Here is a 25,996-nt window from a genome sequence, read left to right on the forward strand (position 1 = left end):
TATGTATATAATCTATACACTTTGGTCAATGAAAGCAAATTAAAACCAATGAAGGGTTGAATGGTTGCCTTTGGGCCTGAGACTCCTCCTCTGTCACAGAGTCTCACCCACTTAAGGTGCAATAGTCTTCTTTCTGCTGAGGGGAACTAAATTACCCCAAACAAGTCACACAGAAATGTAAGCACCATGTGTTTCCACACATTGCAGGGTCATCACACAGCAGGACCACTGGCAGGCTTGCGTGTAGTGTATTGTAGGAAGTGCTGCTGACCATTACTAGAGGATCTCACTATCCCTCTAATCAGACTGTGCTCCAGCTACTCCCAGCAGCAGCAGCAGCAGCAGTGTTTACTGAACCAGTTCTGTTCTCTTAGTTCCCCCTGGAAAAATAGTCCAGGAACTCCGTTCCCACTCGACTTGACCCCTGGGTAGAAGATTTAATAATAGGCAGGTTTGGAGGATTGCCTAAGAACCGAGAAAATTTTTTCTTAAAGGGACATAAAACCAAACCATTTTTCTTTCATGATTCAGATAGAACATCCAATTTTAAACAACTTTTCAATGTACTCCTAATATGACATTTTTTTTGTTTCCTTGTTATTCTTTGTTGAAAAGCAGAAAGGTGAGCTCAGGAGTGTGCACGTGTCGGCAGCACTAAATGGCAGTAGTTTTGCAACAATGTTATACATTAGCAAGAGTCCTAGATGACAGCATTATTTCCTGTTATGTAGTGCTCAGGCATGTACACCGCTGCCTAACTAGGTATCTCTTCAACAAAGAATAACACAAGAAAAAAAATCAATTGTGATAATAAAAGTATAATGGAAACTTTTTTAGAATTGTATTCTCCATCTGAATAATGAAAGAAAAAGTTTTGGGTTTCATGTCCCTTTAAAGAATCAGTGAAAATCTACATTTCTACTAATGCATTTAAAAGAACAGATTTAAGATATAATAGGCCTAGTTTTTCATAAATATGATCTTAAAGGTACAGTAAAGTCAAAATTAAACTTTTATGATTTGGATATAATGTACAATTTAAAAACAAACAAACAAAAAAAACAACTTTTCAATGTTTTTATTAATTTAATAAAATTTGCATTATGTTCTTTGTTCCTTTGATCCTTTTCATGTGAGCATACTGAGGTAGGTGCAAGCTCATGCATGTGTTTTGAGCAATATATGTATGACATTGTTGCAAAGCATTGTTTGCAAACACAGCTAACAGTTATACTGTGCTCAAAACGTGCCTGCTTCTAAAGCCTACCCCAGTATGCTCCTCATCGAAAGGTGCATAATTTTAACAAAGAATAACAAGAGAAAAAGATAAATTTAATAACAGAAGAATATTGGAAAGTTTTTCTAAAATTTAAACTCCATGACAATTTTTAAAGTTTAATTTTGGCTTTATGCCCCATTGACCTAAATAAATTGCTACAAGCCAATACTGCAGCAAGCAAGTCCTAACAATATAATCATTAACCTTCTGAAAGTAACTTTTTAAAGAGATTGCTTAAATCAAAAATTAAAATTTTAATGATTCATAAAGAGTAGGTTATTTTAAATAACGTTCTAATATACTTCTATTATCAATTTGTTCTCAGTTTTTTTATTTGCACACTTTCTGAGGCACCAGCTCCTACTGAGCATGTGCAAGAGGTTCACAGTGTATACGTATATGAGTCTGTAATTGGCTGATGGCTGTCACATGCTACAGTGGGCAGGAAATTAAAAAAAATCTTTGGAAGTTCTCAGAAAACAAACTACTGATAATTTGAAATTCAGAGTAAGTGCTTTTGCATTTTCTTTTTATTGTGCATTAGTGGATTATGCAATCCTACTTTATTTACTGGTCCTTTAATGTAACCTATTCCTTTTGTTACAGTGGCCCCATCAGAAGTGCTATGAAAAATATCATGTAAACCTTGAAACGAAATTGTGTCTTTATAAGCCATTGCAAAAACATTAATGAATTTAAAAAGCCGACTATAATGAATGATGTACACAATATGCAATATTATATATATATATATATATAGATATATATATACACATACATACACACAGTCTATTTGCCAGACTTCCCAGCACTTAAACCTCTACAACAATAGATCCCCCTACCCAAAGGGATCCCCTAAGGCAGGGGTCAGCAACCTGGCACCCCAGATGTTTCGGAAATCGGAACTACATTTCCCATGATACTCTGCAGCCTAAATAGTGTCTGGGCAATAGTGTCTGTAGTTGTATAAACATCTGGGGTGCCATGGTTGCTGACCCCTGCCCTAAGGTGATGCCCACAACAGTGACAAACGTCTAAAAGATCCCCCAAAGGGACTCCATCCATTATACAGGCACACCACCCACTATAAGGGACCCAACACCGTAAAACTAACCGAAACCTCTAAATTACTAAAAAAAAAAAAGAAAAAAAAAAAAAGCATATTTTTTTTTACGAAATGTCTCCCTAAAAAATAAAACACACATCTTTACTTTCCATTTGATGTCTTCTCTGCTGCCATCTTCTTTATCGAAATAATAAAATCAATCAATAAGAATCAACGTTTCCTCCTTCTGGATGATTTTAATGAAATCAGCTAAATGGAACTAAACAGGACAGAACACCTTTTAGTTTATCTAAGAATGGCTGAGAAGACCAAGGACTCTGTGAAGGATCAAAACTGTTACAGTTGGAAAATATGTTGTTGGAGACATCAAAGCATATACGTATTTCTATGGGTTTAGTTTAGCAGACCTCCCAACTGTCCCTATCTGGAGAGGGGACAGTCTCTAATTCTGAGCTCTGTCTCTCTTAAACAGCCGTTAGTCTCTTCTTATAGAATTTCACTTAGCTCCACCCAGCAGAACACCCAGAAACACCCACAATCTGCCCTGACACACCATCAGACCATCCCAAAATCTCCACAATCCCAGTCACTAACCACTCGTGATCCCCTCCCCCCACAAAATAGTGATGGGCTTCTATCAACCTCCTGTGTCCCTCATTATCAGCCACAAATGTTAGTTGTATGGGTAGAAGTGTCTGTTAGCATCTGGGGGTCAACACAACACAAAAATAAAATCTTAAATGACAGATCTTATAAACCATAAAATAGATTACTTCATCTAAATCATAGGCAATATATTTTTAAATTTTGAATTAAATTGTTTTTTTTTTTTTTTTTTGGTTAATATTTAGAATAATGAGTTATATTTATATACAGGTAGCCCTCAGTTTACGCCGGGGGTTAGGTTCCAGAAGGAATGGTTGTAAATTGAAAACCGTTGTAAATTGAAACCCATTTTATAATGTAAGTCAATGGGAAGTGAGGGGAGATAGGTTCCAGGCCCCTCTCAAAAATTGTCATAAGTAACACCTAATACATTATTTTAAAGCTATAAAATGAAGACTTTAAATGCTAAACAGCATTATAAACCTAATAAAATAATCACACAACACATAATATATAATTAAACTAAGTTAAATAAACAAAAACATTTGCTAAACAGCATTATAAACCTAATAAAATAATCACACAACACAGACTTCACTTGCTTTTTCTGCAAACAGTTCTTTCTATGCATTCCAATCTAGGACTGATTTATAGACAGGAAGATATTGTTCCTTTGAAATCTGCTCGACAGCTCAGGGATCTGGTTAAACTGATTAATTTCAGCTTGCTTGGCTTTGCGTGCAACACAAGCGGACAGCTCCACCTACTGGCTATTTTAATCAATGGCACGCTTCTCAATGCTTTTCAATAGCAGTCACGATGACTGGAAAAAAAAGGTTGTTATTCTGAAACGGGTGTAAATTGAACCGTTTGTAAAAACGAGGGGTCACCTGTAACTTTATTTATTTCATATTTAAAATAAAAGTAATTATTTGTTATTTATGAATTTTTTTTTTTTTTTCATTTTAATATTTTTTATTGAAGGTTTTGAAGGTTAAAGTACATACAAGAAATAAAATACAATACAGAAAGCTCTGATCGTAAACACATATGCACCAAGGTACAAATATTTAAACTTTCATCACATGCAACTCGAAATGCTAGGATACAAGAGTTTCAGAAAAAAAACACTGTATAATTCAAGTACCATGATGCACAAGAAACCTCTTTTTCTATTTTTTTTTCTCTTGATTTGTTTGAAAAGGGGGGATTCACAACAAAGAGTAAACACATATAGACCTAAAGTATCCCCTATTCACAAATAACACTTGATATAAGTACTGGTTTTATATAAATAGCAAATATAATGAGTAAACATGTAAGTAGTGCCCTATATGTAACTAATATAAAGATATATACCAGCCAAGTCTCTACACAATGGCAGAGATAAGGAATAAAGCTGTTACATTGCACTATGCATAACTGATATAGAAAATATAAATTAACTAAGTTAGTTAATTTATCGATCTTTTGACGTCCCAAACTATAAAGTAGATGGATAACAAATGGTAACATTGCAATATAGAGGGACAAAGACTGCAAAGGAAAAACTATAATTAAAGAAATATCTTTGATATAATTATAAATGCGGTATTATACGAGATAAGCCGCGCAAACAACTGAGCATAATTACAGATCTCAGAGTTTATAGGTGGGTGGGGGGGTGGGGGGGATATGTTAACTGACTTTGAAACTGAATGGCCTGTGTGAATTACTATAATGGGTATGGGAGATAATTGAAATTAGATACGGGCTACTTAAAGGAAGAGTAATATTTGATATTAGAAAATAATGGTAACTAAAACAAGATATATAGAGTGCTGCCTCGCCCGCTGGCAACCCCTCCACGGTCCACAAATCAACAACACTAACCAAAAGTAAAGTGTACGGTTTCCTTTAACCCATACAGAAAGATAGGGATGGCTATGTCCACACTAACTATATAATTACCCAAAGAGCATAGTGATAAGATCCCCAGCAGGCAAACCACAGGACTCCATTGCAAAACCTAGAATTATACCTTAAATAAAGACAGGGAGAGAGGGAGAGCACATCAAAAAAAGCTGATGAAATAAACAAACACATGTAAGGACTAAACACACTCTCATCTAACAGGAAATGTACATAACCCTGCCCAGTTAAGATCCTCAAGAGTGTAAGTTCAACTATGCATGTTTCATAAGTTTAGAAGTCCATCATAGGGGTACGGGCCTATACCCCACAATGGAAACAGAATTCTTATCTGTGGGTTGATAAATGGTAGGAGTCATATGACAATGTCTAAACCAGGGAGATGTTACTGTTCCTTGTTGACTAAATAAGACACCATCAGAGTTCCCATAAAGTAAATACAAAAAATAGGAGACATGTCTAATAAATTAGTAAGTGTAAAAACTAGAACAGATCACGTACATCTCATGCGAATGGAAAACTGTGACTAATACTTTACTCCCCTCTAGTGGTCGCAGTTGGTATTTACTTGTCAGACAATGCAAATAGATATCAAAGCTGTTAGCATACAATTTGATACAGGAATTCTAAGAAAGCAAGTGGCTTATTGTATAATATCAAGTCAGCCATCCAATCAAAACATGATGCAACAAACAAACTCACGCAGCCATACAAAAAACACCAAAGAGTTATACATTTCTACATAACATGCTAATATAGGCAAACTAAAATAAACCTTGCAGATTGGATGTACAGTAACTGTAGTCCATTCCGCTTCTGGGGAGTTTTACCTAATGGGAGGCTTCCGTGGTAAACAAAATTATAGGCAGCTGCATTTTCTCCAACTGCTATATTATCGTGAGCAAATGAAATGAAAAATGTAAAATAGCAACAACACCTACATCAAGTTTGCCTCTAGGATGTTAAAAAGAAGTCTTGAGAAGGCTTTAGCCAATGCCTTGCTTGTAGACATCGCAAGATGAAAGTCGGAGCACTGAATCTCTCCAGAAAGGGCATTCTCTGTGTAAGTGCAAGGTCCTGTTTCACAGATGTGAAGAGCTGACCTGGTGTCATTCATTGCAGTCCCCAGGGTTGTAAAAGTGAAAACCACATTTCCCAGACGCTTGTTCACCACCTCTTATGGGTTTAGCACACTGCCACCCTAGTTTGACCATATAGGGAATATATCATCTCCTTGTATATGTATTTATAATATATATATATACACACACACACACAAACACACAGAGAAGCACACTCACAGGAACTGAACAACCAGCGCAATACCATTGTTAGCCAGGGAGACTAAATACATACAGAGAGAAGTGCACTCACCGAGAAACGAACAACTGGCTCAATACCATGTTAGCCTGTTCTATGGCGATTTACCACCTGGGTGCCAGCTTCTTTTAGCCCAGTAATGCTTTTCACAGAGAAGATCTCGTCCTGTAGTATATCAGTCTGAGTTCCCGCCTATTACGGTCAGTCCAGCCGCGAAATACCAGGCAATTGCCTGTGAAAAGGCATTACTGGCTAAAAGAAGCTGCACCCAGGTGGTAAATCGCATAGAACGAGCTAACAATGGTATTGAGCCAGTTGTTCGTTTCTGTGAGTGCACTTCTCTCTGTATGTATTTAGTCTCCCTATGGGAAAAAGGGGCAACCAGACGTGGACTCCTCTTGCTCGAGTGTGCTTAGAGGAATATGGCTTATCACCTCACTAACGAGGCCCAATGAAGGCCGAACGATCGTCTGGGGTTGCTGTGTTCTATTTTCAGAAAGGAATTGCCTGGTATTTTGGCGCTGGACTGACCGTGATAGGCGGGATCAGACTGATATACTACAGGAAAGTTCTACTCTGTGAAAAGCATTACTGGACTAAAAAGCTGCACCCAGGTGGTAAATCTACCTGGTTTTGATCATTTCTACAATCGATCTTTTGCTGGGTAGCGCCTCTCTTGTCCTCCAGCTGCTGAGTGAGCATACTACCACACGGAGGAGACAAAGTTAATAGATCAAACCGGAAAATCAAGTAACCAATAGGAAGGAAAAGAGGGGTATTTAAAAACTGGAATAACACACAAAGATATACGTCTTGATAAAGCCTGCTGGTGAAACGCGTTGACGTTTTTATCTACAACAGCACCTATCCTAAAAGTCTGGAGAAGTGACCCAAAAGCACCCTACATGATCTCGGATGAAAACCGAGTACAGGGGACTAACTGGTAACGAACGGCCGTTTGTTTGCTTGCTTCTTTCAACAGCCATATCTTCTGGCATACACGCTGACAGCGTGCATCACATCACTAAGATTCTCAAAGTAAAAGAACGCTACCCTAACAGAGAGATTCCCATCTGCCTACATCCAGGAGTTTAACCTTCGATCATCTGCCATCAGAGCAAACCCTCCTTTCATATTAAAGACAACTGCGGAACATCAAACATTAAAACAAGTCAGAGAGACATCGATAAAAACAGCTGCAAAAATAAAACCGGGTAAGAAAAAAGATCCTGTAAACAGGCACTGTTAAAGGGAAGTTTACTCAAAAATTTTCTCCCTTTATTTGTTCCCAATGATTCACTTTACCTGCTGGAGTTGTATCAAATTGTTTTACCAGTATCTCCTTTACCCTTATATGGCATTTGAAATTGTTAATTTAGCATGTGGATATCCCCACCTATTCTGAAAGTTTGTGGCCACGCGTACCAGCTATAGATAAGCTTTGTAAACACAGCCAGCAGAAGAAATTACACTCCCAGTGTGATAAAGCAGAGATAAGGTAATAAAATGTTGATTTTTCCATTGTTCTCTCAAAGTATTGGTGATTGTTTTAAGGACAGATATAAGATAAAGAAGGCAGGTTTATGTACACAATGTGATAACAGTAATGAGATCTGATTATTACCTACAAGCTCAACCCATTTTATTAGGCCTGTGCTTCAAAACACAAAATACAGAGCTTTAATATACAGAAATAAACCTTTAAAAGCTTAATTTTCATACATTTTTTACTCTGCAGTTGGTAAAAAAAGCAATTTGTAAACACATTAAGGGAAAAACTATTTTACAGTATACTGTCCCTTTAAGTGCCAGAAGATCCGGTAAGCTAAACCATACCTCTTACTGACTTTATATTAACACAAAATATGGACATTTGATTCCTAGAGGAGACTATGTACTTTAATTGTATCTGAACCGCTAATCTAATGATACATTGAAACGCTCCAATTCAGAGCACTGGAAATTTTCCGACAAAAGTTTAAAGATCTGTTTTAAGGTGGAATAATCAACAATAGCAGTGTTATATATATGTTGTTTTAAAACAATTAATCATCCTCAAATCTGAGAAATATTTTTAGAGATCTGTTACACATATGCAATTGCTACAAAATTATTGATACAGTTTTTTATTATTATGTTTTTATTTTGAATATGTTTGGAAGCTATTAGTACTGTCAAGGGAGACGTCCCTAAATGTAAGGGTGTGTACATATATATATTTTTATATAATAAAATATCACATATATTTGTGATTTCTTTTTTAAAAACTGGTTTATTTCACATCGTTATTCCATATAACCCTTAGAGCTTTTTTAGCGCTCCTGCACTACCATTAACTTGTTTTAGTCTTTTAACCCATTAGTGATCTTGGGGAAGATAGCTTGTAAAGGAGCATAGGGGTTAGCCATTGGGCGCTACACTTACTATTTACAAATTCTAACAATAGTATTGAGCCAGTTGTTCGTTCCTGTGAGTGCACTTCTCTCTGTATGTGTATATATATATTTATATGTGTGTACATATGTATAAACACATAAATACATATGTACACACATTTAAACATAAGTACAGTTAAGTAGATGAAAACATGAAAAAAACATTTTTGCAATATTCATATTTAATAGTGTTACACAGTGTATTTACTGTACATATTTCACATTCCAATGTTCTGCACATAGCAGAATATGTTCTATGTATTTTTAAATAGATATTCCTATATATATATATATATATATATATATATATATATATATATATATATATATATATATATATATATATATATATATATATATATATATATATCTGTATATATCTATAATGATGTATATAGGTATAAATATACATTTGTGCAAAAAACAGCATATATATATGTATATAATATAAATATGTATTTATGAATACATAGAACATATTATTCTATTTGAAGAACATAGGATGTTAAAAATTCATATTTCATTTCAGATTAAGCACACTTGAGAATATGGGATTGTGTTTGCTCATGAGTAGGGTTCCCCCCCCCCTTTTTATGGGGTAATACGTTATAGTGCAAGCAATATTCTAAGTTGGGCTTTTTACACGCTTCGGGTTAGCGAGCAATCAAAAACAGTTTACTTTCAGCTCATAATTCGAGAGCAACCCAACATGCGGAAAAAGTTTACTTCTAGCACAGTTAATGCTCGAGCGGGAGCATTAAAGGGATGCTAAAACCCATAGGCCTAGATTTAGAGTTCGGCGGTAGCCGTCAAAACCAGCGTTAGAGGCTCCTAACGCTGGTTTTGGGCGCCCGCTGGTATTTGGAGTCAGTGATTAAAGGGTCTAACGCTCACTTTTCAGCCGCGACTTTTCCATACCGCAGATCCCCCTACGCCATTTGCGTAGCCTATATTTTCAATGGGATCTTTCTAACGCCGGTATTTAGAGTCGTTTCTGCAGTGAGCGTTAGAGCTCTAACGACAAGATTCCAGCCGCCTGAAAATAGCAGGAGTTAAGAGCTTTCTGGCTAACGCCGGTTTATAAAGCTCTTAACTACTGTACCCTAAAGTACACTAACACCCATAAACTACCTATGTACCCCTAAACCGAGGTCCCCCCACACCGCCGCCACTCGATTAAAATTTTTAACCCCTAATCTGCCTGACCGCCACCTACGTTATATTTATGTACCCCTAATCTGCTGCCCCCTAACCCCGCCGACCCTGTATTATATTTATTCACAACCCTAACCTGCCCCCCACAACGTCGCCGCCAGCTACTTACAATAATTAACCCCTAATCTTCCGACCGCAAATCGCCGCCACCTCCGTTATCCCTATGTACCCCTAATCTGCTGCCCCTAACATCGCCGACCCCTATATTATATTTATTAACCCCTAATCTGCCCCCCTCAACGTCGCCGACACCTGCCTACACTTATTAACCCCTAATCTGCCGAGCGGAACCTGAGCGCTACTATAATAAAGTTATTAACCCCTAATCCGCCTCACTAACCCTATCATAAATAGTATTAACCCCTAATCTGCCCTCCCTAACATCGCCGACACCTACCTTCAATTATTAACCCCTAAACTTCCGATCGGAGCTCACCGCTATTCTAATAAATGGATTAACCCCTAAAGCTAAGTCTAACCCTAACACTAACACCCCCCTAAGTTAAATATAATTTTTATCTAACGAAATAAATTAACTCTTATTAAATAAATTATTCCTATTTAAAGCTAAATACTTACCTGTAAAATAAATCCTAATATAGCTACAATATAAATTATAATTATATTATAGCTATTTTAGGATTAATATTTATTTTACAGGCAACTTTGTAATTATTTTAACCAGGTACAATAGCTATTAAATAGTTAAGAACTATTTAATAGTTACCTAGTTAAAATAATAACAAATTTACCTGTAAAATAAATCCTAACCTAAGTTATAATTAAACCTAACACTACCCTATCAATAAAATAATTAAATAAACTACCTACAATTACCTACAATTAACCTAACACTACACTATCAATAAATAAATTAAACACAATTGCTACAAATAAATACAATTAAATAAACTAGCTAAAGTACAAAAAATAAAAAAGAACTAAGTTACAGAAAATAAAAAAATATTTACAAACATAAGAAAAATATTACAACAATTTTAAACTAATTACACCTACTCTAAGCCCCCTAATAAAATAACAAAGCCCCCCAAAATAAAAAATTCCCTACCCTATTCTAAATTAAAAAAGTTACAAGCTCTTTTACCTTACCAGCCCTGAACAGGGCCCTTTGCGGGGCATGCCCCAAGGATTTCAGCTCTTTTGCCTGTAAAAGAATAAATACAATACCCCCCCCCCCCAACATTACAACCCACCACCCACATACCCCTAATCTAACCCAAACCCCCCTTAAATAAACCTAACACTAAGCCCCTGAAGATCTTCCTACCTTGTCTTCACCATCCAGGTATCACCGATCCGTCCTGGCTCCAAGATCTTCATCCAACCCAAGCGGGGGTTGGCGATCCATAATCCGGTGCTCCAAAGTCTTCCTCCTATCCGGCAAGAAGAGGACATCCGGACCGGCAAACATCTTCTCCAAGCGGCATCTTCGATCTTCTTCCATCCGGTGCGGAGCGGGTCCATCTTGAAGCAGGCGACGCGGATCCATCCTCTTCTTCCGATGTCTCCCGACTAATGACGGTTCCTTTAAGGGACGTCATCCAAGATGGCGTCCCTCGAATTCCGATTGGCTGATAGGATTCTATCAGCCAATCGGAATTAAGGTAGGAATTTTCTGATTGGCTGATGGAATCAGCCAATCAGAATCAAGTTCAATCCGATTGGCTGATCCAATCAGCCAATCAGATTGAGCTCACATTCTATTGGCTGTTCCGATCAGCCAATAGAATGCAAGCTCAATCTGATTGGCTGATGGGATCGGCCAATCGGATTGAACTTGATTCTGATTGGCTGATTCCATCAGCCAATCAGAAAATTCCTACCTTAATTCCGATTGGCTGATAGAATCCTATCAGCCAATCGGAATTCGAGGGACGCCATCTTGGATGACGTCCCTTAAAGGAACCGTCATTAGTCGGGAGACATCGGAAGAAGAGGATGGATCCGCGTCGCCTGCTTCAAGATGGACCCGCTCCGCACCGGATGGAAGAAGATCGAAGATGCCGCTTGGAGAAGATGTTTGCCGGTCCGGATGTCCTCTTCTTGCCGGATAGGAGGAAGACTTTGGAGCACCGGATTATGGATCGCCAACCCCCGCTTGGGTTGGATGAAGATCTTGGAGCCAGGACGGATCGGTGATACCTGGATGGTGAAGACAAGGTAGGAAGATCTTCAGGGGCTTAGTGTTAGGTTTATTTAAGGGGGGTTTGGGTTAGATTAGGGGTATGTGTGTGGTGGGTTGTATTGTTGGGGGGGGGGGGTATTGTATTTATTCTTTTACAGGCAAAAGAGCTGAAATCCTTGGGGCATGCCCCGCAACGGGCCCTGTTCAGGGCTGGTAAGGTAAAAGAGCTTGTAACTTTTTTAATTTAGAATAGGGTAGGGAATTTTTTATTTTGGGGGGCTTTGTTATTTTATTAGGGGGCTTAGAGTAGGTGTAATTAGTTTAAAATTGTTGTAATATTTTTCTTATGTTTGTAAATATTTTTTTATTTTCTGTAACTTAGTTCTTTTTTATTTTTTGTACTTTAGCTAGTTTATTTAATTGTATTTATTTGTAGCAATTGTGTTTAATTTATTTATTGATAGTGTAGTGTTAGGTTAATTGTAGGTAATTGTAGGTAGTTTATTTAATTATTTTATTGATAGGGTAGTGTTAGGTTTAATTATAACTTAGGTTAGGATTTATTTTACAGGTAAATTTGTTATTATTTTAACTAGGTAACTATTAAATAGTTCTTAACTATTTAATAGCTATTGTACCTGGTTAAAATAATTACAAAGTTGCCTGTAAAATAAATATTAATCCTAAAATAGCTATAATATAATTATAATTTATATTGTAGCTATATTAGGATTTATTTTACAGGTAAGTATTTAGCTTTAAATAGGAATAAGTTATTTAATAAGAGTTAATTTATTTCGTTAGATAAAAATTATATTTAACTTAGGGGGGTGTTAGTGTTAGGGTTAGACTTAGCTTTAGGGGTTAATCCATTTATTAGAATAGCGGTGAGCTCCGATCGGAAGTTTAGGGGTTAATAATTGAAGGTAGGTGTCGGCGATGTTAGGGAGGGCAGATTAGGGGTTAATACTATTTATGATAGGGTTAGTGAGGCGGATTAGGGGTTAATAACTTTATTATAGTAGCGCTCAGGTCCGCTCGGCAGATTAGGGGTTAATAAGTGTAGGTAGGTGTCGGCGACGTTGTGGGGGGCAGATTAGGGGTTAATAAATATAACATAGGGGTCGGCGATGTTAGGGCAGCAGATTAGGGGTACATAGGGATAACGTAGGTGGCGGCGTTTTACGGAGCGGCAGATTAGGGGTTAAAAGTGTAATGCAGGGGTCAGCGATAGCGTGGGCGGCAGATTAGGGGTTAATAAGTGTAAGGGTAGGGGTGTTTAGACTCGGGGTACATGTTAGAGTGTTAGGTGCAGACGTAGGAAGTGTTTCCCCATAGCAAACAATGGGGCTGCGTTAGGAGCTGAACGCTGCTTTTTTGCAGGTGTTAGGTTTTTTTTCAGCTCAAACAGCCCCATTGTTTCCTATGGGAGAATCGTGCACGAGCACGTTTTTGATGCCGGCCGCGTCCGTAAGCAGCTCTGGTATCGAGAGTTGCATTTGCGGTAAAAATGCTCTACGCTCCTTTTTTGGAGCCTAACGCAGCATTTGTTTGAACTCTCGATACCAGAGTTAAATTTATGGTGCGGCCAGAAAAAAACCCGCGGAGCGTTAACAGCCCTTCTACCGCCAAACTCCAAATCTAGGCCATAGTTTTTATTTCACGATTCAGATAAAGCGTACAATTTTAAGCAACTTTCCAATTTACTCCTATTATCAATTTTTCTTCGTTCTCTTGCTATCTTTGTTTGAAAAAGAAGGCATCTAAGCTAAGGAGCCAGCCAATTTTTGGTTCAATTTACTGGACAGTACTTGTTTATTGGTGAGTGCATTTAGCCACCAATCAGCAAGCACAACTCAGTTTGTGAACCAAAAATGGCCAGATTCTAAACTTACATTCTTGCTTTTCAAATAAAGATAGCAAGAGAATGAATAAAAATTAATAATAGGAGTAAATAAGAATGTTGCTTAAAATTGCATGCTCTATCTGAATCATGAAAGAAAAAAATTGGGTTCAGTGTCCCTTTAAATAGCGCACGCCTTGTAATCTGGCCCATAGTTGGTCTGCGAACCATCAAGGATATATTGTGCATATATGAGCATAGATAAATACTGAATAAATACCTTGAAGAAGTTGAGAGTGGAAGAGCTTGAGATTGTTCCAAACTCCAAGTTTTGCTGTTTTAGCAGATCTTCAAAAGTTTGAATAGATGTAGTTTGTTCTTTCCCAACATTCAAAAATGCAGCAAAGCTGGCAATGTATGCAGCCAATAGGACAATAGAAAACACCCACCAGATGACCGCTATTATTCGAGCAGAGACTGATTTTGGATAAGGTTCAACGCCTATGGAGAAAAAAGGAAGGGACCTCAGATGTCATTTGGTACAGACAAAAACACAAGTAAAACTGTCTACCAACCACAATTATTCACATGACAGTACTGATATCTAAGACTAAGAATTGTTGCTACTGACATGAATTTTAAAGTACACAGGGACACCAACATTTATATTTAGTTTATATTTTATAAGATTTTGTGATAAGGTTATATAAAATACTGAAATTGAGTATACTCCTGACAATCTCCAGCAACCATATTCAGAACCATAGGGAAAATTACAAAACAAATTAATACAACACACAGAGAAAACTCAACACTCACTTACAAGCTCTCAGCTAAGATTTAAAAGCAAAAATGGAAAGGTTAGTTACCGCATCTGGCCAAATGGGACAAGCCCAGGTACCTCGTCAAGGTCCCTTTTTTCCCTATGGTTCTTGCACCCAGACCTGTCTGGGGTTAACTGCCTGTGTCTCTGGGGACAGCACAGCTTCCTGTGAGTGCCCGTGAGCACCCAGGGCTGAGCATGTTACATGGTCATGGGATGTGTACCCGGTCCGGTATGAGAGTGCAGTTCCCTTCCGTGTTTTGTATATGTCTAGGGTTATTACATAAGCCTGTGCACCCTTCCCTTGTTCCCAGTTTGTTTGGATTTGAGAGCTTGCATTGTGTGGCTGTTTTAGGGTCCCAGGTATTGGAAAGGACCTTGACGAGGTACCTGGGCTTGTCCCATTTGGCCAGATGCGGTAACTAACCTTTCCATTTTTGCTTTTAAATCTTAGCTGAGAGCTTGTAAGTGAGTGCTGGGTTTTCTCTGTGTGTTGTATTAATTTGTTTTGTAATTTTCCCTATGGTTCTTGCACCCAGACCTGTCTGGGGTTAACTGCATGTGACTTTGGGGACAGCACAGCTTCCTGTGAGTGCCAGTAGCACCCAGGGCTGAGCATGTTGCAGGGTCATGGGATGTGTACCCGGTCCGGTATGAGAGTGCAGTTCCCTTCCGTGTTTTGTATATGTCTAGGGTGATTACATATGCCTGTGCACCCTTCCCTTGTTCCCAGTTTGTTTGGATTTGAAAGCTTGCATTGTGTGGCTGTTTTAGGGTCCCAGGTATTGGAAAGGACCTTGACGAGGTACCTGGGCTTGTCCCATTTGGCCAGATGCAGTAACTAACCTTTCCATTTTTGCTTTTAAATCTTAGCTGAGAGCTTGTAAGTGAGTGTTGGGTTTTCTCTGTGTTATTTATATATATATATATATATATATATATATATATATATATATATATATATATATATATATATATATATATATATATATATATACTTTGAGTACCTACTATAAAAGTCAGGTCTGCAAACCTTACCATACTCACCTATCCTATTTCTGAAGATATTAGTTCAGTTGATGCTTAAAGTGCCATAAAACAGGTTGAGATCTGTGCATATCCTAAAATGTGCATATCCTAAAAGGGCTAATTGATTTAAAATAGTTTGCATAAAAAATTTTACAAATTGCTGGCAAGTATTTTAAAATAATTTTCAAAAATAAGCAAAATGAATTAGATAGCTATGCTGCCTGGAGCAGATAACTCCACCCCTCTTATCAAATGTTTAGACACAGGCATTGTATTTCAACTGAGTTCACAGTTTCTAGGCATGCTCCAGCAGATAATCCCTATGCACTTTTTCATTCTACCAAAACAACAATAAACATAGATACAGCCATAGAAGTAAATGTGTGCGGGGAGTTAGATCTTTACAATTCGGAAACTAAAAAGAAAGTGTTAATGGCAAGGCACTGCAGTATAAATTTGGACAGATCTAAATATTCACTGTCAGCTCTATTTGAAGAAATGGAACAATTCATTCTTAAAGAGAACAAACTTAAGTGGGATGTTTGGACACTACACAGTTATTTGAAGTTAAAACTCATACCTAGAGGTTTAAGGTTAAATAAATTCCCCACATTTAGTACTGAAGACAAACTTTTTATTGACTTGTGAAATAATACATTGTCTGATTGTTCATACAAACTAATGAATTTGTTAATTGATTATAAGCTAACTCAGATACAGGATGTCTCGGCTAAAATTGTTCTAGTACAAGATGAATTGAATAAGAGATGCAATAATGTAGAGTACCCAAAATTTGACACATTGTTACAAGATGCTGTCACTGAAGCTAAGGTTTTGCTTTTAGAGAGAAAACATAACAAATATGTACGAGATCAATTAGATTATACAAACAACACTGTTTATATCTGGAATAGGAAAGAAAGATTCCAGAGAAGGAAGGAGTTTAACTTATTCCAAAACTCTGAAGGGAGAGGCAGGGGAAATAGGGGTCGACGAAAGGGGCAGAGGCAGAAGAAGACACGGTAGAAGAATACAGTTTTCTGATAGTGACACTAATTCCTTTGGGGGTAGCTCAGCGTCAGGGGATGAAGATCCCGGGTGTATGCCATCAGCAATAATGCCCCAATCTTAAAGGATAAAGTTAAAGGATTACTTTCTGTTATAATTTTTAAGCTAAACAACTAACATATTAAAGTTAATAAACATTCATTAAAACCTACTGACCTATATTTTCTCCAAAACGAAGTTTCATAACGTTCTAAAAGTTATATCTTTTATTCGCCGATGATGTCACGTTATCCTGCCCACTATTTTCAGCACTGCATGTTCAAAATACTTAAACCAATAACTTTGTGTTTAAAGCGCCATTTTGAAACCTAGGTATTGTAAACGGATTGGTACAGAGCAAAGGATACCCATGGAGTGGATTTGGAAAACAATTAAATTTGCAGACAAGATTTCTGATATACGGTAGAGATATGTTAATGAAATGCTATTGATAAAAAGCGTATTTGGGGTAGTTAGTTAGTAACAGGCATAGAAAATATTTACTTACAGTGGCCCTTTAATACAAGCCAAGCACAACAAGTAGTTAGGCACAAGGAATTCCCCCAAGCCCCTGTCTCAATTTTAAAGAGAACAAACAATTCCTCTAGATATAACTAGTAATTCTGAACAGTTAGAATTGAATCAGACAGACACGTTACCAATAAACAATGTTATTAATTTATCAACGTATAATTTGAGAAACTGTTGAGTTTGGGTCTGGGCTTTGTACCCACCTATTCATTTAATCTGTTCAACACCCTTTTAGACGTTAATAAATTCATCAGGAAAATCACCTTGGAAAAACATTTCTCAAGTATGAATAGAGATTTAATCTCTCATCATATATTGAGAGATTCTGTTTCCAACAGGATAGAAGAAGTGGATTTAAGTACCCTTGATTTTAAGGACCTGTGTGGGCTTTCAGTGTTAGACTCACTAAATATGGAAGATATACAGGAATCTACCTCAAGACAGTGTCAAACCCCTAAATTAAGAAATCCCTCAAATTTTTCTCCAATTCAGAGCAGGGGCCCTACTATCGAGAAATTTAGTTAGTGATCCGTGCCGCTGACAAGGGTGGCTCTGTGGTGGTGATGTCAAGAGACATGTTTGTCGGTGAGGCCCTGAGACAACTCACAAACCCACATGATTATCGGGTTCTTTCTTTGAATCCTACTAGACTATTCAGTAAAAAACTAAGGGATCTGGTAGATAATGGGTTGGAACAGGGCTTCATCGACAGTGCAACAAGTGCATATCTCCTGGTCTCTCACCCCACAACTCCCGTATTTAACCACCTTCCGAAGGTACACAAGTCTACAGATAATGTAGCTGGTAGGCATATAGTCAGTGGCATAGGATCACTACACAAACATCTCTCTGAGTTGCTTGATTTAATTCTACAACCAATGGTGCTGGACTTGTGGAGTCATGTGCAGGATTCAAAGCATATTCTCAACATTGCCTCTAAGATCGAGTGGCATGTGAATTTTAAGTTGCTCACAGTGGATGTTAAAGCCCTTTATTCCTCGATTCCCCATGAGAAGGGTCTATTAGCAATAGCCTTTTTCATGAGTAAATATCATGGAGAAAATGTTGACTTTTGTGACTTTGTACTGAGGGTTACTGACTTCTTATTACATCATAACTACTTTGAATTTGAGGGGGTGTTCTACCTCCAGATGTGTGGTACTGCTATGGGGGCAAAGTTTGCGCCCTCTTATGCCAACCTCTTCATGGGGTGGTGGGAGCAGGAACACATATTTGGAGGTGGGAAACCCCTGAGCTTGAAGATAGTTATGTATAAAAGATTCATAGATGATCTTTTGTTCATTTGGAGAGGTTATGAGGGGGATCTCCACACTTTTGTAAGTTATTTGAATGAAAATTATCTAGGGATCAGTTTCACCTACGAGTGGGACCCTTTCAGCATCAACTATTTGGATTTAACACTGAGTGGCATATGTGGACGGTGTGTTTCAACTACTGTCTACAGAAAGCCTATCTCGGGCAATGCCCTTCTACACGCCTCTAGCTGCCATCCGAAGAGTGTTTTCAGGGGCATTACAAAGGGACAGTTCATCCGATTGAGGAGAAATTGTTCAGAGGAAGTAGAATTCCAAGATGAATCATTAAAACTTTCCAAACGATTAAAGGAAAGGGGTTGCAGCAAAAATGTAGTGAGTACAGCTGTAAAAACTGTAAGTAGATTAAACAGGGTGGATTTACTAAGAAAAAAAGATCCTTTGACCCATGAACAGGGCTTTGGGAGTGATAATCTACTGTTCATCACAGAATACTCAGAACAGTATAATAAAATTTGTGACATAATTAAGAGACACTTCCCAATTTTAAGAGCAGATGATGGACTGGCAAATCTATCCCTAAAAAATTGTAAATTTGTTTACAAAAGAAGTAGAACCATTGGGAATAAAGTTTCTCCAACAAAGCCCCCCCACAAAACTCAAAGAGATTCTTCATGGCTCACCTTGGTGGGCATGTATAAGTGTCATAATAGTACATGTGTTGCCCGCGAAAAAGTAGAAACAGGAGTTTTATTTAAATCTACAGTCACGGGACACACCTATCAGAGACGCCCCTATCTCAATTGTAGGTCTACATTTGTAGTGTACTTGATCACTTGTATAACCTGTAATAAACAATATACAGGTCTCACCACACAAGAGGTGAGATCTAGAGTTAGGGAGCATCTCTCTAGTATAAGGGATGGTACGGCCAGTACACCATTAGTGCAACATTTCATAAAAGTTCACAATAAAAGTGCTGACTCCTTCAGGTGGTCCTGCATAGAAAAAATTCTCTTACCACAGAGAGGGGGTGACAAGGAAAAACTACTTGGAAAAAGAGAGTTTTTTTGGATATTTAAACTCAAAACTAGATACCCAGAGGGGTTGAATTAAACTTATGATCGAATTAATTTCTGGTAAAAGTACTCTCCCTTTGCCTCCCTTGAGGGAACATTATTATCGACGTAAGCTTCAGCCATTCTTCCCCCTTATATAATTTATGTAGTGAGGAGTATATTGAGATGGTATGGTGTCATAGTTTACTGATATTTCACATACTGGTGAGTCTATATGATAAGCATTTCAGTGTAATTAATACAAATTGACCCAGAGGGGTCCACTTTCATCCTTACCTTGTGGCTCACGCAATTTAAGAGGCAGGTATGATTTAGGCTACGGGAGCTTAGAGAGTTCCAATACTTTATTAATCAGTACATCAAAAGCTGTTGTATAGGATTTTGTTTAAACATTGTAATATCTAATCATTACTGTCCTTTTTGTATAGTGTAGGGACTTGTATTTATTTGAAACACGACATGTTCTAATCTTGTTGAGAAAAATAATGTGTCACATCTTTAACCCCTTTGTAATTAGGCATTTATTATTATTATTTTTTGCTATGAATTGTTATTTGATGAATTGTTATTTGAGTGTTCTATGTACTGTTACTTTAAGGCACAAGTGTCAATCACGAATATTGTCCAATAGGAGGCAGTTTGTTGTTTTAAAAGGCTTGTTTTAAAATACAGCTTTGATTACGGCTTCGAGCGAAATGCATCAGCTGTTTGTTTGCTGACCTCCTATCTTGTGTCCCAGCCTGGGTTACCAGGTGTTTTAACACTGTTTACAATAAAAAGTACTTTTAATTTAATTTATCTCCAGCTGGTGCTCCTTACTCTTTTCTACCTACTCCGTAATTTGACCAAACTAGTGAGCACAGCTAGTGATCTATTGTTCCTGAAATCCGTTCCATGCTTTGGATAGCTGGAGCCGACCCGTTACTAACCAATTGCAGTGGAGCTGGAGTCACACACCCCGGTGACATCATTGGAAGAGCCAGTGGATTGGCTGTTTACACATCTAAGGGGAGGATCCGTTCAGCTCTCTGTATCCACAGGTACAGTCTGGAAGCGCCCCCGGTGACATCATAAGGTGTTGCAGTAAGGGACGCTAAAGAATAAGAGAAATCCGAAGTGATCCGGAAGGGCACTCGTTGCAGCGAGATAAATCACGGAGGTACCGCACCTGAACGCACCGCAAGCTTGCTACTCTGTGAGGAGAAGGGGTAAGCCGCTTTCTCCTTTTGCAATATTTTGGGGAAGTATTGGAGGATTGTTTCCCACTAACTTTAACACTTTTACAAGGAGAGACTTTGTTGTGTTGCTGTAAAGTAATTAAAGTACATATTATATTATTTTGTCTCTATCCCAACTTGTGTTATGTCCCTTTAAATGGATGTTAGGAAGGGACAAGAGTTCAAAGCTTAAAGGACTGTCACAGACCAGTGTCATACACCAGCCTAGAGGGGTGATCAGGTGGTCTAACTCTGGGCAGGTGGTGCTGCGGGTTCTCCTTTTCCCCCCTGCCCTACCATCAGGGGCTGAGACTGGCCTGGATTCTGGGCTGCAAGAGCGATCCCTTTTCCCTTTGTATTTCACCTTGTGTTGCAGTGACTGAACTTTGCCCTGAAAGAGCTGATCTCTAACCCACTTTACCCCTTTTCGCCTTACCGGGCCCCAGCCGGGATCTTATGAACCACTCGCCGGCTGGGAGCACCAGAGATACCAGAGAATCACAGACTCATATACACATACACTGTGAATTATTGCACATATTCAGTAGTAACTAGTGCCTCAGAAAGTGTGCATATAAAAATATTGTGCACCGTTTGATAATAGAAGTAAATTGGAAAGTCTCTTAAAACTGCATGTTCTATCTGAATCATGAAAGTTTCACTTTGATTTTACAGAGAATTTCTTGCAATTACAGGATTTTTCTGCATTTGTCTTGCAATAAAATAACACCAAAAAAATTGACTGGGTAAGCGTGAAACTCTTTGAAATGCATTATCATTTTTTTGCTGCAACTGTTTTTCTATTGTCAATCTTCTCCCACCCCTTGTCTTATTTGTAGGAGCCAATCTGGACTGGCATAGATACAGACTTAAATTACAGGAAACAGGAGCAAAATAGTCAAATTGTTTCTTTACTACAAATGGTCAACATTTTATATTACAATCTTAAAGTGTTTACCGTTTGATTAAAGGGACATAGAAGTCAAAATCAAACTTGTAATTTTAATAGATTGTTCAATTTACTGTTTCTTTCTCTTTGTATCCTTTGTTAAGCGCACACGTATGCAGGCTCAGGAGCAGCAATACACTACTAGTCGCTAGCTGGTAGAAATTTGTACTGGCAAAAAATGCGGTTCTTATGAAAGATTTGGTTTGGAATTTTCTACGGTTTTGGGTGGTCAGAATCTTGTTTGCATTCTCGTTCGGTTTGGTCGAAGATTCGGATAAGAATTTTTTTATTTTTTTTTAAACAAAATTTGTCCAATTGCATTAGTGCCTATATGAACCCCACAGAACATTCCTTTTGTCAACAAAATTACACTGCTAGGAAATGCCAACAATTGAAAGATTAAGTGCTAACTAGGAAACGAGAACATACAAGAACTAGAATAATTTTTCGGTTCGGTTCGATTCGGAAATTCGGAAAATTCGGCAAATTCGGAGATTCGTATCGAACCGAATTTCTGAATTAAAATAGTGCCGAATCTACCGAATAAATCCAAATTAGTTCGGATTTATTCGGATTTATTCGGTAGATTCGGATGGCCATGGATTACACTAGTATTGCACAGTATATTAGGTTATATCACTCTGCTATGGGTTACACCTAATATACAGTACATAATACTAGTCTAATCCCACCTAACACTTACCGAAATTCCGAATTTCCGAACCGAACCGAATCCAGCCGAATTTATTCGAATCCGAATGAATCCAAAACAAATCCGAACTGAATTTATTAGAATCCGAATGAATCCGAAACAAATCCGAACCGAATTGATTCAAATTTTTCTGAATTCGAATCTCTCCGAACCGAAATTCGAAAAAATCAGAATCGATCCGAACCGAACCAAATTTTTTCGCCATGCACATTTCTAATAATTTTAACAAAGAAATTTCAAACAATAAATAAAAAGTATTTGATAATTACAGTGATATTTATTACTCACTAATACTACCTTTTCCCACTACCCTATTGTCTCCCCCTTCTAACCTTTCACTTCACACCACTACAACCTTCCGTACAATCTTACTCACTTTTTTTTCAACTCTCTCATTCTCTTTTAAATCCCTGACCCTCATGCTAAAGTGTTGTAGTTATTTACCCTTCAGACACAATTCAGAAAAAGAGAGAGAGGCAGCACCAGCAGGAAGTAGACTTACTGAACTAGAACTAGTTAGGCCTCTGATTACAATACATAAACCTCAAAAATAGACCGCCAATTAGGGCTGGGCAATATGGGCAAAAATGAAAATCGTGATTTTGTACCCAAAAAAACGCGGTTGCGATTTAAGCACGATTTCTTAAAAATTTCTAACACAGGCTCCAGGGAGAGGGGAGGGGGAGAGAGGGAGGGGGAAACAGACTCAGTGGAGTGAAAGCAGTCTGAATAACTTGCTGCATATACTTCCTGGAGATTTATTCAATAAAATAATTGTTTTTATTTTCAAACACCTACATTACATATATACTGTAAGTATGTAAAGCATTAGCCATTAAACGTTTTTTACTTACTGTGTAGATGTATGAAAATAAAACAAACATTTTATTGGATAAATCTCCAGGTATAAGTATATGCCAGAGCAGTGCCACATCTGTTATTCAGACTGCTTTCACTTCCATGGAGCCTCCCTCCCCTCCCTCTCCCCGGAGCTTGTTTACTTTATTTATAAAGAGCTTGATAAAGATAATTTGAAATGCGTTGCTCACGTGACTCCACATCGGAGCACACCTGATATTGGTCACTTGGATAGTGGATTGACAAGACTTTTAATAGTGGCGCTTTTAAACTAATGCTACGGCACTTCTGATGGTCTTAGTTTGTTGGGTACAACAAGACCAGTCAGTGTTTTTTTTTGCAGCCACCAAGTCTATCACTAGTATCTGTGTTATACCCTTTAACAAGGGTTTTGACTTTACACACTTTGGATAATCATCGTACAGCTGACACAGGGTTAGATCCTTCAGTGTGTTCAATTACGCAGACTGCAGCAGTTCCCACTGTGAATACGGATTGATTTTTTCATCAATACCTTGTGATAATACCCTAAGAGGAATTTTCCTTTCTACCTATAGGAGGATTATACATCAAGTATTTATCCAAGAAAAACAAATAAATTGGATATTCCACTCAGCTTTTTCATACGGTCTCTTTGGGACAAACAGGCATTTGAACCATCTAAAAGACTATCAGCTGATATCACGGTTTTGTTCTCTCAAGTTGGCTCACTGCCACTTGTTTTGTACATAGCGTTACTTGTTAATAGCAATTGTCTTTGTTACATGAAATCTTCTTAACCTAACATTGTATTTATGTTTTTTATAATGTATTGTATAGTTTAAGGTCGACCTTATATTTATTATATTTATATTATTTACATTGCATTAAATTCGTGTTCTTTACATTTTGTTAATTATACATATTTATGGTATCTGTCTTTTGGCTTATGTACCCAGCACCTTCTGATATTTTATTTTATTTTATCTTTATATATATTTATTTGATATTATTTCATTAGCTATATTCATCTAGATTTTTGTCCATTTGGCTATTTCGGTTAATCGTCTGCGTTTGCCAAAGAACATATGATATAATCAGCCTACTATAGCTACTTCCCTTCATCTATCCAATACAGTTACACTTTAGCTTTTGTAGCGCTCCCTAGTTCCTTAATCTTGTATCTACTTCTTATGTTAGGGATTTGAGAGATCCTTAGTGTCTAGTTTGGAGTGTGTATAACAGTTTAATTTTGGGGCTGGTTTTCTGTCTATTTTTGTCTTATTACTTTATTTATAACCCTACAGACAGTGGCAGTGCAGTCAGATTGCTGCCTTATCCAGCCTGTAGTGCAAGTTTCTTACTTGCTTTCCTCCAGCTTCCAGTCGCCTGAGTGAGCAACCCACCCCACCTTTACCACGTGTCTCCACTCTTCTATGCCCCACAGTGCTGCCTCTTCTAACTGCTGTGTGTGCATGGCTCCTCTGTCTAGCTATATGCTCAGTTACCGGTGGTCCGGGACTGGCTCCTTCCATTGTATTCACAAGGCACGATCAACGTGATGTGATGTCCCCCAGGCCCCGCCCCCCATAAAACCACGGACTCTCTCGGTTTTTAAATCGCGGATTAAAACCGCATATGCGGTTAATCGTCCAGCCCTACCGCCAATGGAGGAGAACAAACTTGTTTCTTTAGAGTCTCTTGGACACAGGGGCCAGCGGTCCCCTGAGGATCTGGCATTGACTGCCACATAGCAGGATGGCCATTAGCAGGAGAGGCAGCAGAGTTACTGAACTAGATAGGCCTCTGTTACACAATCCCCAAAACTTCACCTCCAAAGCAGGAGGACAAAGACATGCTTAGAGAACTTTGGACACAGCGGCCAACAGTTTGCTATGATTTTTTACTTAAACTAATTATGACCACCACAGAGCAGTAAGGGCAGGTGCAGGAGAGGAAGCAAAGTTACTACCATTTGAGGTTCAAAGATCCTAGAACATAAAATCTGTAATTTTTTGGACCTACATGTTCCTTACTCATGCTTGATTAAAGACCATGAAGGTCCGAAACACTGCTGATTTTATGTTCAGGGATTCAGCTCTTCTAATAGATTGTTGTAGAAGTCTTTATTAGTAGTGAAACTTAAGCTTTCATGATTCAGGTGGAGCATGTAATTTTAAGATTGTTTTTAAATTGCTTCTGTAATGAAATATACTTCCTTCTTTTGGTATCCTATATTGAAAAGCATCCTGTAAATAAACAGCCGCTTCAGACAGCATGCATGAGAAACGCCAGTCGCTCGGCGCGGGGAAATTACATCACATGTCCTCTTCATCCGCAAAGAACAGTCAGGGTGCGAGTCACAAAAAACAAGCAGGAACCTTACCACTTGTATAACGCTTTAAAGAAAAAGAGTAGGACTGCACCGCAGAGTAGAATAAAAATGAAAAAAGATATTACAGCATATCAGCAAACACAGTGACAGACATGGAGGCTGCAGACAGCCTGACGCGTTTCACACCCCCTAGTGGAGCTTAATCATAGACTAATCAGGTAGGTATCGAGTCCACTTTTAACGGTGAAAAATGTACACCTGATATCAATAAGCAGCAAAAATGTGAGCACATATAAAAATATACAAAGATCAACACTGCATATATTTACATATCCCTCCTTC

The 25,996-nt window shown here is 38.0% G+C and overlaps 1 protein-coding gene across 1 annotated transcript in view; it reads right to left on the reverse strand.

Annotated features, from left to right (window-relative positions):
* Positions 1–25,996, reverse strand: part of LOC128637982 (glutamate receptor U1-like) — a 134,779-nt gene that overhangs the window by 24,892 nt on the left and 83,891 nt on the right. Inside the window, exon 9 of the mRNA XM_053689866.1 lies at positions 14,102–14,322. Within this exon, the coding sequence (XP_053545841.1) occupies positions 14,102–14,322 (221 nt within the window). The remainder of the gene's footprint in view (positions 1–14,101; positions 14,323–25,996) is intronic.

This window comes from Bombina bombina, chromosome 8 (assembly GCF_027579735.1).
Source record: "Bombina bombina isolate aBomBom1 chromosome 8, aBomBom1.pri, whole genome shotgun sequence".
In the NCBI taxonomy this organism is placed as follows: Eukaryota; Metazoa; Chordata; class Amphibia; order Anura; family Bombinatoridae; genus Bombina; species Bombina bombina.